The sequence below is a fragment of the Aristolochia californica genome, unplaced genomic scaffold (assembly GCF_029961685.1).
Source record: "Aristolochia californica isolate CCGP_79_NKW_82.1479 unplaced genomic scaffold, dmAriCali1.0.hap1 SCAF_10, whole genome shotgun sequence".
Taxonomy (NCBI): Eukaryota; Viridiplantae; Streptophyta; class Magnoliopsida; order Piperales; family Aristolochiaceae; genus Aristolochia; species Aristolochia californica.
Window position 1 is genome coordinate 3,595,718 of NW_027181771.1, and position 18,704 is coordinate 3,614,421.

Sequence of the window (18,704 nt, forward strand, 5' to 3'; positions counted from 1 at the left end):
TTGTGTGATTCGGATTCAAATGGTGTTTAGTAGATCATTTTGTCTTTGCCAAAAATATTTTCAAATGAAGTGTATTACTGGTTGTTTATGTGGATGATATCGTATTGACGGGCAAGAAATCAAAAAGAAAATATGCAAGGCATTCAAAACAAAATATTTTGCGACAACTTACCCATTAACAAACTCTGGAGAGATGATCTTTAGGTATCTAAAAGGAACTCCGAGGAGGAGACTTCTATATAAAACTCATGGTCACTTCAACATTGAAAGATTTACTGATGTAAAGTGAACTAGATCAACTAACGATAGAAAGTTCACTTTTGGGTATTATACTTCAGTTGGAAGAAACAGTTTACATAGATGAGTAAAAAACAAAATGTTATTGCGATATCTAATGCCGAAGAAGAACAAAATGCTATGCCCACTTCCACTCATTTATCAAAAGGTCCTTAAAAGACCAGATTTCAGAATACAAGCTCAAAAAAATTAGATAGATTTTTCAATGGTCTTTGATAAGTGTTTTGAAAGTGAAAATGCACAAGTTTAGTGGACTCAACCAAGTTCAATCTGAGTATTTGAAAGTAACGGCACATTGACACTAGGGTTTTTGTAATGCAGATATACAAATATGAACCTTTAAATAATTAGCTCTTTCACAGCATGCTTTTCAAAATTTCAAATCCAATCTCTAAATTGATTTCAAAGCGTGTGTGCTCTGGAGTTATTGTGGAAGCCTTAGGAGTGCAGAGAGAGTTTCTATTTGGGGCCATGAAATACTACAAGTATCTCAACAATTCTTCCAGTAAGAACAAAATTTCAACCCCGTGCAGCCCGACTGGACTGACACTAGATGAGGAACCTAAGACTCACCCTTTATCTTCGTCGAGTGAAATCTAGACTAAGTTGATCTACGCAATGTTGATGAAAGTCTTCAATAATCCATTCCACCCATGCCAGGAGCCATTGCAGGGGCATCTTCATCTTTGGGAAGTTCAACAACCACAGCCTCAGTTGTGGTCAACAGAGACGACACACTGCCAAACAACAAGAACATTACAATCAGCTCAAGTAGATGGTACTTCATGGATCATTGCACAGCTTTAGTAAGGTTAATAGATACCTGGCTGCATCCACCAGCGCGGTTCTAATCACCTTTAATGGGTCGATGATGCCTGCTTTAACCATGTCTACATACTCACCTGATAATGCAAACCAAATGCAGACAGAATGTCAGCGAAAAGAAACACGAACGCATTGGATCAATTAGGTTATCTTTCTGTTGCAGATTGAAGGATCACCTTTAGCAGCATCATATCCAAAGTCATAGTTATCTTGCTCCAATAGTTTGCCAACAATTACTGCACCTTCCACTCCGGCATTAGAAGCTATGGTGTGCACAGGAGTCTGTCATTCAATACAACCATGCATCAGTATGAGCGTAAGAAACAACAGAGCAGTTTCCAAAGTTTCGCTTCACATAATAATGCCAAACCTTGAGAGCGTTCTGGATAATTTGAACACCAATCTTCTGATCAAAGTTGGCAGTTTGCAGCTTATCTAGCTCTTTTGATGCATAGAGAAGAGCTACACCACCTCCAGGAACAATACCCTCCTCAACGGCCGCCTTTGTCGCATTAAGTGCATCAGTAACCCTATCTTTTTTCTCCCCTACTTCTACTTCACTTGCACCTCCAATCTGCATGAATCCATCACAAAGAATGAAAAAAATTGAATAACTTTTCTAGTATATAACAAACCACTTCTAAGAAACATATGGCATGAAGATATATCAGACCTTGAGCACAGCAACACCCCCTAAAAGCTTTGCTAATCTTTCTTGCAGCTTCTCCTTGTCATAGTCTGACGAGCTATTCTCTATAGCTGATCTCAGCTGCAAAAATTGTAAACACACCAAAAGTTAAAAGGCGATAACACCAAAATGATACCCACATTTTCACAAATATGCAGGGTGAATCTAGACATGCATTATAATTTTACACCACATGAAAAACAACATTTTATAGACTACATTTTAATTATATAAGCATTCTCAAGAAAAAGTTAACTATGTAAGAGCCATACATAGATGCCATTTTAACTATTAAATATAACATATAAAAAGACGAGCAAGTAAAATGAGAGATGATCAAGACAAATACCTGCTCACACCTTTCTTCAATGGCTTTTTTCTCACCAGCTCCATCAAGAATTATAGTGTCATCTTTAGATACAGTGACCTGTAAGCAATTTAATTGCCCATCAGAAAGTTACATCGTTTATTCTCATATTGACGGCGTCTGCTACAAATATTTCTAGCTGGCATTGTCAGGTACTTAAGTAAACGAGTAAGAAATACTCATGAAATTGAATGGTCCATACTTTCTTGCATGCACCCAGCATTTTTTCTTCCACTTTCTCAAGGTTCATGCCAAGCTCTTCAGTTATAGGCTGGAATAAAAGTAACAATATAAAGTCAATTAAATTTTGATACGTTAGCAGCAAGCCTGAAAAAGGAAAGAGAAAAAAGAAGAAGACATACCTCACAACCTGTGAGTATAGCAAGATCCTGTAGACTAGCTTTCCTGTTTTCTCCAAAACCTGGGGCTTTAATGGCACATACCTACAATGACACAATCTATTAAATCTGGGAGTATCACAAGACCAATGATTGAGAAACAGATGAAGTCCATAACTGGGAAGTACCTTAATTCCTGCACGAAGCTTATTCACAATGAGAGTGGCCAGTGCTTCACTTTCAATGTCTTCTGCAACAATTAACAAAGGCCTTTGCTTCTGTGAACACAGAAAAAGAGTTTGTTGGCTCAAATTTATGAAAACAGCAGCCTCAAAAAAATGCTGACATGATACAATGAAATTTGAGAGAAATAATTACCTTCAAAGCCAACTCCAACACCTTTACCACTGCATGGAGACTTGAAATTTTCTTCTCATGGATGAGAATTAGTGGGCCATCCAATTCCTGCAAAAGCAATTATTCAGTTCGCCCATAAAATTCATAAGAATTAAAGACAAATCAAAAACCCATGAATTCATAAAATAACTTGAGCACATAAAGCAAGAGTATTGACAAAGAGAAAACTAATCCGAAGACAAACATGTTTTCCATAAAAATTTAAAGAAAAAACTTACACATTTTTGGTTTTTCTGATTGGTGATAAAATAGGGAGAGATATACCCCCTATCCAGTTTCATTCCCTCCACAATTTCCAGTTCATTGTCAAGAGTTTTCCCATCCTGAAAAGTTTCAGGAATTTTTTTTATCAAATCTTCATATGTACTTGTTAAAAAACCAAACCTCAAAGGCTAAAATTCAACAAAGCATACAATGCACCCTTTCTCTTAAAAAATAAAAACAATTATCAACGACGCATATCAATCGCAGGTGTAAAAATAACAAGTACTAGGATTATATGTCAATAGAGAATGTCAAGTAAAAGACTACAATGCTACTCACAGCAATAGTGATGACTCCCTCTTTGCCAACTTTCTCCATGGCTTTTGCTATCAGCTCACCAATCTCTCTTTCCCCATTTGCAGATATTGTACCAACCTGTTCCAAAGCCAGTCAATGAGAATCTATTTAAATCCTACAATTTGATTCAAAAGCAAAGACCACAATATTGAGAACCACACAGAAGCATCAATAAGTACCAAGAAGAAAGAACAAAGTTTAAATGATATAAACCTGTGCGATCTCTTCAGATGAGCTAATCATCCGAGCTCTGCTTTTCAAGTTAGTCACTACCGCATCAACAGCCATTGTGATTCCACGCCTCAAATCCACCGCATTCATCCCCGCGGCAACAGACTTGCAGCCTTCAGTAAATATAGCACGAGTAAGAACTGTTGCACACGTGGTACCTGAGAAAAAATCAACATCACGTTCATAATTCTGCAGCAAAAGATTCACGTGACTTGACGAATTGAACCTCTGTCACGCACATAATTGTGGCTTAAGAAAATTGTTTTAGTAAATTCTGTAACATATCAACATTTACCATCTCCTGCCACATCATTGGTTGCATTAGCAACCTGCTTCACAAGGCTTGCTCCCACATTCTTAACTTTATCCTTGAATTCAATACTCTTTGCTACTGTGACACCATCTTTAGTCACTTTGGGTCCTCCAAAACTTAAACCTGTTTCTATGACCACATTACGACCCTTCATACCAATAAGTCCAACCATCAGAATATAACCAATACAAATCAGAAACCACATGAAAATGTGAGCTGCGGATCACAGACGTAAAACAAGAAAATTAAAAAAAGACAAACAGGGTAAATTCTCTTACTGAGAACCAAATTTATCAAATGAAGAGATACAACTGAGATTTGACAGAGTAAAACCTAATACTGCTATTTCAGAAAATCTTGGGTTATGGCTTAACTATCTTACTGAGAACCAAATTTATCAAATGGAGAGATACAAACTGAGATTTGACAGAAAACCTAAAACACTTACTCTCCTTGCAAAGCATCAACATTTATACCAGGATCAAGGTTTAGGGCTTAACTATCTTACTGAGAACCAAATTTATCAAATGGAGAGATACAAACTGAGATTTGACAGAGACAACCTAATACACTTACTCTCCTTGCAAAGCATCAACATTTATACCAGGATCAAATGGATGCAATTAGCCAAAGGGCACATCATCAAGAGCACCAAATTCAAGTGACATAAAAGTAAATTCCAGAACGAACACGAAGAATAAAAGAACTATAAAACTCCATATGTCATCAATATCTTGAAATAGGAAAACACAAATTATTGCAACACCATCCCAAAAAGAGAAACACTGTTGAAAACTATTAGTACCTTCGGTCCCATAGTAACTTTTACAGCATCTGCGAGGTCTTCAACGCCTTTGAGCATCAGTGCCCGCGCTTCCAGGCCAAATTTAATTTCTTTAGCTGCATAATTCCTTCTCCAATTTAAACGATTTCCCATCTAAGAACCGACGTAAGGAAAAATCAGTTGGGTCTGAAACTCCGAAGAAAGACAAAATAAAAAATAAAAAATAAAAAATAAAAAATAAAGAAGGGGCAGATAAATGCAACTATGAGAAAGTGCGAGATGGAGAAAGAAACCTGTTGGGTGCCATGCCTTACGCTCCTGAAGAATACAAAATCAATAAAAAGTGAGAAAAGCAGAACGTTGAGAAAAACTCCAATAACAGAAATATCAAACGAAGAGAAAACGAGAAAAATGCAGCTCGCAGATTGGAGACCAATAAAACAAAAGCCCAATCACATTAGAAAAAAAAACGTAGTAGAAAGAATGAGAAAAGTTAAGACCAATCTTAGAATTATGACCGAAGTAGGAGTCTTTCCACAATCTTACTTGGCTTTTGATGCAAGGCTTGCCGTAGCACGATACATGATGCAAAGACTATGTTCCTGCAAATGGGGAAGACACTTTACAGAAAGGCAGGAATTAGAAGTTAGAGAGTGGAGCTTTGGTTCGAAACCGGCGGAAGCGATGGAACAGGAGAGGTGTAAATAGGAAAGTGGCGCAGAGACAGCAGAGGTGGTTCTGGAGAAAGAAAAAACAAAGAGAGAGAGGGTTCAGGGTCTAGAAGCGTCTAATAGGGTTCAGGGTTTTAGCAATGAAAATGGGTTGAATGGTCGTTTGTGGCCTACACAGTACAGGGGTTGAATGGTCGTTTGTGGCCTACACAGTACAGGGCACAGAAGTGAAGCAAGAACCATTCCCAGTCCAGCAACGTTTGTCGCAGATAATAACATGGTGATGAAGGAGTCAAGATTCTTATTAAATTAATTTAATTAAGATAGATACTTAATCAACTAATTATGTAGATTAAGTAAGCTTGGATCACAACAAAAGCTGCTAAACAAAAAATTGATAGAACAATCATTCAAGTGCCCAAGAATCGTCTGAATGCCCCATGTTGAAAGGGTTGAACGACAATTCAACATCAAGGATTGGCCATCTAAACACTTGTCAGCCCTCTTACAAGATAAGAGAGAGAAAACTTTCACGAAGAAACCAATCAAGCTACTGTTTGAATCTAGATATGCATAGGCCATCCATCTTAAATAATTGCAACCAAATGTTTAAACTACCATGAAGAATTTGTAGCAAGTGATAATAAGATTCGTACCAAATTTAACTTGGCCACTAAGAGAATGTTTTCTCATAATCAACCTCATAGTATTGAGTGTATCCCTTTACTATTAGATGGGCCACAAAACCATCGGGATTGTGTTTAATGGTAAATACCCATTTACAGCTCATGGGTTTCTTCTTGGAAGAAAGTGAAACCAAGGTCCATATCTGATTCTCATATAAAACGTTCATTTCCTCTTCCATTGTTGTCTTTCATCTTAGATGTCTCAAAGCTTCTTGATATGATTGTGGAACAAATTTAGAAGAGATAAGTGCAAGTTGACAAGAAGAAGAAGAAAAAAGATGGCGAGAAACAAAATTTGATTTAGGATGAGAAGTGGAGGGCCTAGTGCAAGTCTTAGGTTCCTTTTGTAGAGCTATGAGCCTAGTATCAAAATATAGACCAAATACGACAAGGGAAGATGGATTTACCTTGGAGGGATCAGTAAACTCCACAGGTGTGGTATTGGCCGCTACTTGAGGGGGTAAAGTAGATCAACATCAAGTGGCACAACAAGTCTCGGAGTTGCCGAAATCGATGAAAGACTTGGATGAGCATCTTTTGAAGAATAAAAGGATATGACCTAAAAAAAATAACATCTCTAGAGACAAGTAGCTTCCAAATAGAAGGATTATAGCAGACATAACCTTTTTTGGGTATGAGAGTAATTCATGAAAATACGCTTAAAAGACTTAGGGTCAAACTTACTCTTCTAGGGGGTTGTGACATGAACAAAATATGTGCAACCAAAGACCATCAAGGAAAGGGAGAAGGGGTCTTCATCTAGATTTAGCAATGAATATATGAATTTATGATTAAGCACTGAAGAGGGTTCAGTTGATTAATAAAAAAGTAGGCGGTAAGAATAGAGCGGGGCCAGTAAAAATAGGGCACATGCATTAAGTAGAGCAGGCCATGGGCTACCTCTAGGAGATGTCTATTTTTCCTTTCAACTACGCCATTTTGTAGAGGGGTGTAGGAACATGATGTCTGATGGATAATGTCATGATACTGAAAATGATTGAAAATCACTAGAGATAAACTCTATGGGATTATCAAAACTAAAAACTTGTATATTTTTACCAAACAGAGTGTACATCATGGCATGAAAGGACTTAAATATGGAAAAAAATTTAAGACCTATCTTTGAATAAAAACAACCATGTGACTAGAGTGAAGTCGTCAACAAAAGTAATGAAATACTTAACTTGTGAAATATTTGAAACACTCAATGGTCCCCAGACATTAGAGTGAATTAATGAAAAAGGAGAAACACCTTTAAGTTCAACTCGAAGAGAATATGTTGTTCTCTTGTGTTTGCTCAACTAACAGACTTCACAGTTTAAAGCATACAAGATTTTCAAAAAATAAAATAAGTGTTGAAGTGATGTTTTTGACGGATGTTCGAACCGATTGTGTCATAATATTGCCTATGTTTGAGAAGTAGAAGCTACAATCATAAGGGGTCCCCTGTCCATGGCTTCCACCAATCACCTGTTTCATTGTTAGATCCTGAAAAACACAAGAAGAAGGTGAGAATGTGATGGACAAATTAAACCATTTTATTAACTGGTTAAAAAAAAGAAAATTTAAAGGATATAAGGAGACAAATAAGACATCAGTAAGCGGAAGTGATGGTCTAACAGATGAGTATCCCTTCCCAAGATCTTTGGTTTACGATATGTCGGCTATGGTAACAAACTTGTTTGGGAAACATGGAGACATGGCATGTAACACTCTTATTACCTATGAGATGTTTAGATGCCCCTGAGTCAATGATCCAAGATGAAGATGAGGAAGTAATAGAAATTATACCTGAAGCAGAGGTGACAGCAACAGTAGTAGAAGATACAAAAGAAGATACCTTCAGAGTCTTCATTCTTTGCAATAATTCATAATCAACATCAATTACAATCTTCTTGCATTTTTAGTCACTCAAATTTGTCTTCATTTTTTTCATTGTGAATCTAGTCTAGTTTGCCACGAAGCTTCCAACAGGTATCCACTAAATGGTTTTGTCTACCACAGTGAGTGTACTCTCAGTCATCAGACCTCAAAGGACCAAAGTTAGTTCTACCACTTCTTACTCTGCCTCCTCTATAATTTCTACTGCACCCTTGGGTGGTAAAAGGTGTACACCTATTTCTTGAATACATAGCAGATAACACCTCAGTCTAAGAGGTGGAAGAAGGGTCTGGTATCTGAAGTAATCTGGCACTTGTGTCATTGAATTTTGGAAGTAACAAGGAGTTGAGAAGTTGAGTTTTGGCCACCTCAAGGTATGGTTTGATATTTACTAACCAAATAGTAACTACTAAGGCTTCCCACTGCTTTTCTTAAACCGATATATCAATAGAGTAGGGTTGAGCAATTTTCCACTCTTGAATCAGCCCTCGAAAACATGCCAAGAACTCTTGTAGTTTTTTTCTTCGCTTTGTATTAAACATGTTGTGAACAACATCATATAATTTATTTAGGTTCTTTGTACTTGAGTAAAATTTGACATATGTGTCCCATATTTGTTTGGTTGTCTCCAGGTGAACCACATTATTGGCCACATACTCCTTCATGCTATTTATAAGCCAGCTAATCACCAATGTATAATTCTTCAACCACTTAATATAGGAATTGTCCTCCTCATCAATAGATGGAGTTGGCTTGGTTAGATATCCTAAGAGGTCTCGTGCAATGAGAAACCTCCTAACCGATTGTGACTAGCTCAAGTAATTAGACAATCCTCTCAAAAGTATAGTGGTACTTTTGAGAAGATCACTCTTACTTCCTATGTGATCTTCAGCCATCAAGAATCAAATTAGAGATACACTTCACTTAAACAATAAGAAGAGTGACGTATCCAAGGCTCACTAATTGAATTTGAAGAGGAGGGGAAAAATAAGACTTAGCAAGCCTTAACTATGCGTTACTTCACGTCTTATATAACTAAGTAAAGCACCTTGAACCAAATCAATAAACCAACTCAAATATGAACCAACTCAAGAGAGGGAGAACCAAACCAAACCAAACGAGTTGAACTTATGACAACCTACCCAAATGAGAACCAACTTGGCAAAGAAGGAAGAGCCAACCCAAATGTAATTATAGAATTAATCAACTAATCATACACTAAATAAGGAGACCGCTTGGTGGTTGAGATGAAAAAAAAGGTAACTCATGTGTCTTTCTTACTTAAGAAAGAATATTCGATCAATAAATCAAATCATGGGAAATCTTCCTCCAAATCAGCCACTTCCAAAAATAAAAAAGGAAACTTTCCTTCAGTGTCTTAGACACCACTTCACCAAAACAAAATCTCAATCTTGACTTGCCTTAATTATTTTAGGCAATGAGAGAGTTAAGCAAGACAATTAGTAAACATTCCAAAGAAGAGGATCTCAAATAGGCTGGAGATTTCTTCAAGAAGAAAATCTTCCTTCTAAGATCTTGGCGCCAACCACCAGCCTTTGGTTCCCCTTTTTCTTGATTTTTTTTTTTGCATGTCTATCCTGCCTCTATCTCACGTGGCATACTACCCAATGAGAAAAAAAAACTTATTCTTTGTCAACAAAACAACACCTTCGGATTTAAAAAGGCTCTCACAAGTTCAAACAAAAGCAATCTTCTTCAACTTATCATCAAAGCAATGAACCTTGATAATTTTTAACATGCATGCATAGTCTCATGAATAACATCATAATCTCATGAAATCATCAATAACCAAGCATGACTTCAAGCAATAATATCCATCATTCCATAGTCATAAACAGTCTTATGCCAACTTTGATCATATTGAAGAACCAACTTCTAAGTGGAAACTATCATATACAGAACAATAATTTCAAACTTTTTTTCTGAGCAAAGAATGCTAAAGAACTCAAAGTTTCTGGGTCATGCACCAACAACCATTTTTAAAAACGAAATTGTAAAAAGAAGTACTTATCTTTCATTGAGCAAAAAAGAACTCAAGATTGATCATTTGATCAACACCTCTATTCCACTGAGAAGATTAAAAGACCCTAATCATGAGCATCATAACTTCGGGATCCTAAACCTAATGCTCTAATACCATGTTAGGTTTAAAATCCCATGTAGTGAGTAATAACCGAGCTAGTTTAGGGTGAAGAGAGTTACAAGAGGAAGAGAGAAAGCAGAGAGAAAGAAGAGAGAAAGAGGAGATGATCGAGTGAGAGAGGAAGGAGGAGAGAGGTCGGCCAAGAGAGAGAGTGAGAGGAGGGAAGCAGAATTAGGGTTAAGTGACATGCCTAATCCTCCCTATCAACATATATTTATAATATTGAATATCTAACAAATTATATCAATACCCTTTACCCTAAGAAGTGAAGAAATGACAAGAAATAAAGATAAGTTACATCATTGCCACTATTCTGGGGTTACATCTTTCAACATTTAAGTTACATCATTGCCACTATTCTCGGGTTACATCTTTCAACATTTAATAAGATTCATGAGTTAAACATTTATTACTGGGTTGTATATGAAAGAATACCCAACTTGTTATTGGTTGATGATCATTGCCTCTAGCTAGTTGTTATGAATAAGAATCTATAGTCTGTTGAGTTTTTCTCTCCCGCAAGTGAGAAAATTAGCACAGTTGATCAGTCTAACTAGAACCCAAAACAAGATTGATCTTGTTATAAGAAGAAAGGCGCAAGAGTAGCGTTTCACAATCCTCAATCTCAACATAGGTAGCGTACAGCCACCGATGAGACTTTATGAACTTGAAGCTCTCTAGCATGATTAATAGCTCTAAATTCTTTCATTCCTTTCACATTTTTCTAGATTTTGGGAAATTTAAAGAAGACGAATAGGAAACCTGCGTGCCAAATGAGGTTGGTGGTGGAAATACGGCGCCCATCAGCAACAGCAGTGCACAAGCCATATCAAGCTAATCTTGTGGAGGAGACAGATTTAGTCTTTCTCCATAGTGCAAGTTACCTTTTAATAGTAAAAAGATGAACAGCAGAAACTACTGTGTTTACAAAATAATCATTCTTAAAACACAAAATCATAGTAGCAAGGAAGAGTTTCCACCATCTCTCCCAAACTGTTAAGTCGTCTTTCTCTCTGATCAAAAGAGCAAGGAATGATAGCCTCGCCGATTGAGTTGGTCTAAGAACTCCCTGGGATATTGGAACCTTTTCATTGGCCAACGTCTGCTGATCATACTTTCCCGCACAACATCTCATTCTTCAGTCCAGTACGTCGGGTGCTTCCCTATTTTTTGAAGAACTCTGAAGACTTCCTCATCTGTGACGTTTCCCGTCACTGTGATTTTGTTCAGAGCTATGTCGAACTTGTAGCTCTCAAGGTCTGCAAAGGACACAACCCAAGTTTTAAACGCAAAAATGGTAGCAAAGTTTTACACGAACTAACGAGTGTTCTGTCATCTTCCAATTTTGAAGCGTGGGTTTGTCAGCGGAGCTAAACCCAAGAACTAAGATGTTCATGAAAGCAGAGGAAGAAACCAAAGCGCAAGATGAATACCTTCAATCTTCTTGATAGCCTTCTTGATTGCCTTTATGCACCTCTCACAATGCATTCCTACCTTCACCTCTACCACCTGCAACTCAAATGCAAGAGAACTATCATTAAAGGCTACATATATTTGCTGTGGTGAATGAAACATTGATCACTTACAGCCATAATCACTTGATCTGTCGAGTGTCAAAGGAGGAATTCGATTCGATGTAGCGTTCAGAAAATACCGACTGGGGGTTCTGGGTTGTGTTTAAATAAGGTGCATCGGATCCTTTACTTGTCTAGAGGGCAATATACTTTGTCTAAAGTATAAAACAACTCGGTTTCTTGTTTCTGAGAAAGTCCCGAGGTTTGAAAATGGATCGCACAAAGGCACAGAGGAAAAAGGGCTCCAGTTTAATTAACCAGGCCAGAGAAAGGCAACCCCAGTGACCGCTTTTAGCGTTTTGTCATCGCCATCCACTAACCTAGTGGAAAGCAAAAGGAAAACTGGAAAAGTGTAGTCACGTTCCATCTGATACCGAAAGAATGGTCTATCTTATCTATTATCGCTTTCGAACATAAGAGGTGTCGATTGCTTGTCGGTGAAGTTGCTTCTTCCAAAGCCCCTTCTCAAACACAGCCACAAATGCTACGAACCCTTGGAAACACCAGAATCTACAGCCTGATGTGTCTTCTGGCGAGGGGGTGTTGGCCATATCGTCCAGAAGCTAGTTGGAGCTTATTGACAAGTTCATTCTACCAGGCTTGTCAATGTTGAAGTCCATTATTCATGGCAATGTTAGTGAAAGTACTTTTTGATAGAGATAAAGATAAGAACCAATAAAATTTGAGATTATCTCAAATTGTAACTCTAAAACATAACAAACTCCTTTTAGTGATTATACTTATCATGTAAAATTTTATCTCTTTATAACTTATAAATACCTGAATTAATGAATGTAAAACATCGGGAAATATAAATACCCACACCCCTTTTCCATGTTATCTACAGTCACACTTCACTTGCATGACACTCTCTGATGCATCCGAATATCGGACTATTGTTGGTAGTCTACAATACTTATTTTTTACTCGCCTTGACATTGCTTATGTAGTGAATAAGTTATCCTAGTTTATGCATTGTCCCACTACTACTCATTGGGATGCTATCAAACGATTGTTGCACTATCTCTGTAGGACTTTGGATCTCGTAATACATTGACAATCTTCTTTGTCTCTTCATGCGTTCTCTAATACTAATTAGGCAATAAACAAAGATGATTTCACTTCCACTTGTGCCCATATTGTTTACTTAGGTTGCAATCCTATCTCGTGGAGTTCTAAGAAGCCATGGATTGTGGTTTGATACTCTTCTGAGACAAAATATCGATCTGTTGTAACCACTGTAGTTGAGATCCGTTGGATTTGCTCTCTGCTCGCTAAACTTAGTGTTCTTCTTCTACGACAATCGCTACTTTATTGTGACAATATCAGTCTATAAATCTGTGTTCTAGTCCAATCTTTCACTCACGCATGAAACATGTCGTTTTGGATTCCCACTTCATTGAGAACAAGTTTAGAGTGGTGCTCTTCGAGTTACTCGTGTCTCCTCTGTTGATCAGTTAGCAGATACTCTCACCAAATTGTTTCCACAAACATGCTTCCTCTTCTTGAAGACCAAGATCAGACTCTCTTCTCGGAGCTCCATCTTGTAAGGGCATGATAGAGATGTGTGAAATGAGCTATAAATTATAGGATGTAATTTGTTACCATAATTTTAGGAAACGATTTATTTCCTTGATTTGTTCCTGATTCTAGGATCTAATTTGGACCTAAATTAGGTTGTAATTGTATTATAAAAAGCTTCCGTTTGAGAGAAGAATACATTGAAAAATTATTTGAAACCTCTATCTAACATGGTATCAGAGCGGGAGAATTATCTTCTCCTTCCGATCGCCAAAGATCTCCTCCCGTAGTCATTCCCATCATCGAAGGAAGTCACTGAAAAAAAAAACAGGAAAACTCTGTTTTTTTCTGCTGTGGCCTGACGGTTTCTGCAGCTCTGTCCCGTCAACGACAACCGTACCATCAGTCGCATTGTCGTTGACGACCATACCACAAAACTGAAGACGTTGTCATCGTCGTAGAGCTTTCATTCGTTGTCGTATTCCTTTCGTTCGTCGCCGCAACACCAAACAACGGCCCAAACTTCAGTGGGACTCGGACTCCAGAAAGCCTACGAACCGCCTCCTAAGCCACCAATCACCGCTGTCGCCAAAGTAAGCCGACGCACCATCGTTGTCGCCGAAGGAGAAGAGGTGATAGTTTTTTTTTCCTTAACTTAAAAACTAATGTTCCTTTATCTTCTGCCGACCAAACCGGATTGAACCAATTGAGATTGGCGGGTCAACCTAGTGAACCTAGACCAGACCGAACCGAACCTATAGAATCGGACCGGACCCAATACCGAGTCAATCCAGCGGATCAAACCGATTTTCTAGATCAGACCAAAAAAACAATCTTGGTCAACCCAGATATAGACAATGGGGAGTTATCGTCCAATCTTTGGAACAGATAACAACTGGGTATGCATTCACTGTGGGGAGAAAGGCCATTCGCAACAGTGTTTTTACGAGATTATTGGTTATCCAAAGTGGTGGGACTTATCAAAAAAACCTTGTAAAAAAATTTTAGGGAAAGATATGATGACATCCACGGCATAATATCAACTGCTGCCTACAACAAATTTTGCCCATCCAGGTATTGCCGGTAAAACATCAGTAGTCTCTACATATTCTAATAATTGAACTTGGATTATTGATACAGGTGCATCTGATCACATGATGATGGATTCCAGTCAGTTAAAATTTGTCCTAACTTCTCCTCAATCCGTTATTTCTACTACCAATGGTAGTACCTCTCCTATTACTGAGGAAGGATCAGTTATCTTGTTGAATAATCTTACATTAGATATTGTCCTTGTTGTTCCATCTCTTGAATACAATTTGTTGTTTGTTAGCCAAATTACTTCAACTCTTGTTTGTACTGTAACTTTCTAGCCCTTATTTTGTGTCTTTCAGGATATTCTAACCCGAAAGATTCTTGGTTATGGTGTTAGACGGGGCAAACTATACTATTTGGAGTTGATAGAGAATGGGGGATAGACAATCAGTCAGGCAAATCAAGCTAGTAGTGAAGACAGTGCTCAAGCAACTATATGGTTATGGCACCGAAGACTCGCCCATCTTTCCTTTGGTTATCTAAAGAAATTGCGACCACACCTTTTTTCAGGTTTGAATAATTTGGATTTTCATCGTGACACTTGTGAACTGGCTAAGAGTCACCGTATATCTTATTTACTGAGTTTGAATAAGAGTTCAGAACCTTTTCAGGTTATTCATTTTGATGTTTGAGGTCCTGCAAAAGTTCCCTCTATTTCTTGAGTTCGGTATTCTGTGACATTTATTGATGAATGTACTAAAATGACTTGGGTATCCCTGCTTATAAAAAAGAGTGATGAACATGCCTCGGTGTTATTTGTTGGATGATAGGCCCAAGCCCACCTGACCAAAGAAGGCCCACATATCTAAGAGTATTCTAAGATGGGTCACACAACCAAGGAAGGCCCACATATCTAAGAGTATTATAAGATGGGCCACACAACCAAGGAAGGCCCATAAGATGGGCCCAAACACATAAGAAGTAGGACCCACCATGATTACCACAAGCTGGCATTCTTATCACATAAGTTGGAAGATCAAGAAGGACTCACAAAGGCATCTTTATCTTATGGTCACATCCTAGAAGAGTTCTAGTTTGAGTTATGTTTGCCTTTTATCTATATTGAGTTATTTAATTATGCTAGGACTTATCTTTAAGTGTTAGAGTTTGGGTGCAATTGGGACAAAGGTAGTTTTATTGTAATTGGACTCTACTACCTTCCTCTATTATAAATAGAGGTTCATGTACTCTGATTATAATAAGTTAATGAAGTCAATGAAGTATTTCTATTTTCCATAAATTCAACATGGTATTAGAGCAGGTTATGTGAGTTGACTTGGTCAACCCATAGAGATAATGAGATCCTTTTTTCTAAACCCTAAACCCTAAGTCTAGGTTCGTAGTTTTTTTTTTAGTCCCTACACCTATAGTTTACTTTTCTCTTTTAACCTCTATAAGGAGATTTTAATCTTTCAAATTATATATTTACGGAAAGATATTTGAGTCTACTTTCCAAGGGAAAATAATTTTTTCCAATCGGAGTTATCTACGTAGAGATATTGATATTTGAATGAGCAAAGGTCAGATTGCAAAAGAGGTTCGAGCAATAGCTGAAAGCTTCAACTTCCAAGGTATTTTATGCTATCAAGAGTGAGACTTTACATGGAGATATATATATATATATATCAAAATAAATATCTGTAAGTACATTCTTTTACATATTTAACCAATTTTTAATCAGATTTATCTACAAAGATAAATTGATATTTGAAGCAACGAAGGTCTGATTGAAAAATAAAAGGTTCAAGTAGCAGCAAAAAGCTTCAACTTCCAAGGTATTTTATGATATCAAGTACGAGATTTTATATTGAGAATTATATAAAAAATTAAATATATGTAAGTCTATTTTATTAAATATTCAACCAATTTTCAACCTGAGTTTTTTTATAAGGAGATATTGATCTTGCAAGAGTCAATGGTCATGTTGGAAAAAAAGGAGAAACAGTGCTTAGTTCGGTAAGATGAAAGAGACCGAAATCTATCAGATTATTTATCTTCTGATAATTATATTTTATGAAGGAAAGTTATACTTGGATGAAAGGTATTTAACTCTAGTTTTAGAAGGAGAAAATTTAATATCAATCTGATTTATATTTAAAGATATATTCGCATTGGAAGAATCAAAGGTCATGCTGGTATTCTATTATATTGAAAAATCTGAATTTATGCCCTTTGTTTTTCGTCACTGTTTGAGTTGCTATATCAGGAAAATTTCTCACTTCTCCCTGATTGAAGGGTTTATTACTACATCTATGTTATTTGGGCTTATTGTTGCATCTATGATATTTGGTTCAAGTTAGGATCAATGCCATTACCTCCTAGCTTGAGGGGGAGAAGTACAAGAAGTACAAGAAAGAGGTATTTTATTCCATATGTTGGAGATAAGTTTATATGACCAAAATATTCAAGAAAGGGGGAGTACAAAAGATGAAGCTTATGCATCTAAGAAAAAATATTTATATTGGTTTATGAATATTTCATGGGTCCTTCTACAAGGTTTATTATTTTGGTTTGTGTTACATTACAACTGCTGCTATTATGTCTTTTTGGACGAGACATTATTATTGAAGAAGAGGTGGCCTCAGTACCTTTTCTCATACCATAATTTATTTGACTCTCAAAAATATCACGGTTGGGATACCATGAGAGTCGCTACCCGGATTGGGACACCATGATAAATTTAACTCTCAAAAATATCACGATTGCGATACCATGAGAGTCGGTGTCCGGATTGGGACACCATTATAAATAAACCCACTACCTCCTTGTAATGGCTTTTATTACTCCTACAACTTGAGAGTCGTTGTCCTGTGGAGAGACACGGTGGTGGACACTTCAAAGCAATGTCGATAGACACACTACCTTAAGAAGACGGAGTGTGCCCTACATCCAACATTAGGACTGGAGTATGGAGCAATGTTTTACTGTCTAGGAGTGATTTTTACACTCACTTATATTATGCCAGCAAGGCCTCATGGAAGGACGCAACATCGTGAGGGCGACTGTTGGAAGATGAAGACATATTGGAATATGTGTCAGTTTATTCAAAAAGATTTTATACATCAATTTGCAGCAAGCTAAAAGTTCATTCTCTCACCACCCCCCCCGCTTGAGGGGGAGTGTTAGAAGATAGGCCCAAGCCCACACGACCAAGGAAGGCCCACATATCTAAGAGTATTATAAGATGGGTTACACAACCAAGAAAGGTCCACAAGATGGGCCCAAGCACATAAGAATTAGGACCCACCATGATCACCACAAACTGGCATCCTTATCACATAAGTTGGAAGATCAAGAAGGACTTACAAAGGCATCTTTATCTTATGGTCACGTCCTAAAAGAGTTCTAGTTTGAGTTATGTTTGCCTTTTATCTATATTGAGTTATTTAATTATGCTAGGACTTATCTTTAAGTGTTAGAGTTTGGGTTGTAATTGGGACAAATGTAGTTTTATTGTAATTGGACTTTGCTACATTCCTCTATTATAAATAGAGGTTCATGTACTCTAATTATAATAAGTTAATGAAGTCGATAAAGTATTTCTATTTTCCATAAATTCAACAGGAGCAAAGCTATCAAATCTGTTGCCTACCTTATCAATCGAACACCTTTTAGAGTTACAAACTTTCAAACTCCTTAACAAAAATTGCACTCCCTAATTTCCATTCTCCATCTTCTGAATCTTGAACCCCGGGTTTTTGGGCGTACCGTATATGTTCATATCCCAAAAGTCTTGTGAAATAAACTTAATCCATGTACCAAACGATGTGTTTTTGTTGGTTATTCTAATTTTCAAAAAGGATATCGGTGCTATGATCCACACACCCGAAAGCTTCATGTAACCCTAGATGCCTCTTTCCATGAAATAAAACCTTATTACTCAAGGGGAGTCTCTTAGAATTCTCTTCAGGGGGAAAGCTCAAGTGAAGAGAATGTTCAATAAGAGAATAGCGGAGGGGCTGAGTTTATTGAGTTAGAAGAGATTAATTAATTTTTTAAGCAACCAGGTCGTCATGATGTGCAACAAGATTATGATCCCAACCATGAAGCTAAGAGTGAATCATTAATTTTTCCAGAAGAATCCTCAGAGTTGCCTGTGTCTGCACCATCAACTGAAGAATCAACCCAGCATGTTCCTCCTCGGATAAATTTGAATCATGTGTTTGATGAATCTAATGAAATATATGTTCCTACATAAAATATAAACCCTAGATATCCACAAAGATTGAATAGGAAAGTTCCAAAGAAAACCTAATCTTGAAGCCAAGACCAAATACTGAATCAACAACAA

The 18,704-nt window shown here is 37.2% G+C and overlaps 2 protein-coding genes across 2 annotated transcripts; both read right to left on the bottom strand.

Annotated features, from left to right (window-relative positions):
* Positions 1–572: 572 nt before the first annotated feature.
* LOC137934097 (chaperonin CPN60-1, mitochondrial) lies at positions 573–5,585 on the bottom strand. The gene is made up of 17 exons (XM_068778328.1): positions 5,368–5,585; positions 5,115–5,139; positions 4,843–4,974; positions 4,020–4,185; positions 3,707–3,882; positions 3,476–3,571; positions 3,151–3,255; positions 2,894–2,980; positions 2,704–2,793; positions 2,540–2,620; positions 2,380–2,448; positions 2,160–2,237; positions 1,796–1,891; positions 1,493–1,696; positions 1,299–1,404; positions 1,121–1,199; positions 573–1,034 (listed from the first exon to the last, which is right to left on the bottom strand). Exons 1-17 carry the CDS (start codon positions 5,403–5,405, stop codon positions 932–934), a joined length of 1,731 nt encoding a protein of 576 aa, XP_068634429.1. The 5' UTR covers positions 5,406–5,585; the 3' UTR covers positions 573–931.
* A 5,477-nt stretch (positions 5,586–11,062) lies between these two features.
* Positions 11,063–11,875, bottom strand: LOC137943225 (copper transport protein CCH). Its single transcript, XM_068788915.1, has 3 exons — positions 11,810–11,875; positions 11,657–11,732; positions 11,063–11,482 (listed from the first exon to the last, which is right to left on the bottom strand). The coding sequence occupies exons 1-3, from the start codon at positions 11,813–11,815 to the stop codon at positions 11,355–11,357; spliced, it is 210 nt and encodes a 69-aa protein (XP_068645016.1). The 5' UTR covers positions 11,816–11,875; the 3' UTR covers positions 11,063–11,354.
* Positions 11,876–18,704: the final 6,829 nt, after the last annotated feature.

What these genes read in the sequence shown, in the direction of transcription:
- LOC137934097 (XM_068778328.1), bottom strand. Translation starts at nt 5,405, where the DNA reads ATGTATCGTGCTACGGCAAGCCTTGCATCAAAAGCCAA. An exon ending in CAATGATGTGGCAGGAGATG is followed by an intron (nt 3,883 to 4,019) that starts GTAAATGTTGAT and finishes ATTTTTTCTCAG; the next exon opens with GTACCACGTGTGCAACAGTT. An exon ending in TGGATATGATGCTGCTAAAG is followed by an intron (nt 1,200 to 1,298) that starts GTGATCCTTCAA and finishes TTGCATTATCAG; the next exon opens with GTGAGTATGTAGACATGGTT.
- LOC137943225 (XM_068788915.1), bottom strand. An exon ending in GGCTATCAAGAAGATTGAAG is followed by an intron (nt 11,483 to 11,656) that starts GTATTCATCTTG and finishes TGTCCTTTGCAG; the next exon opens with ACCTTGAGAGCTACAAGTTC.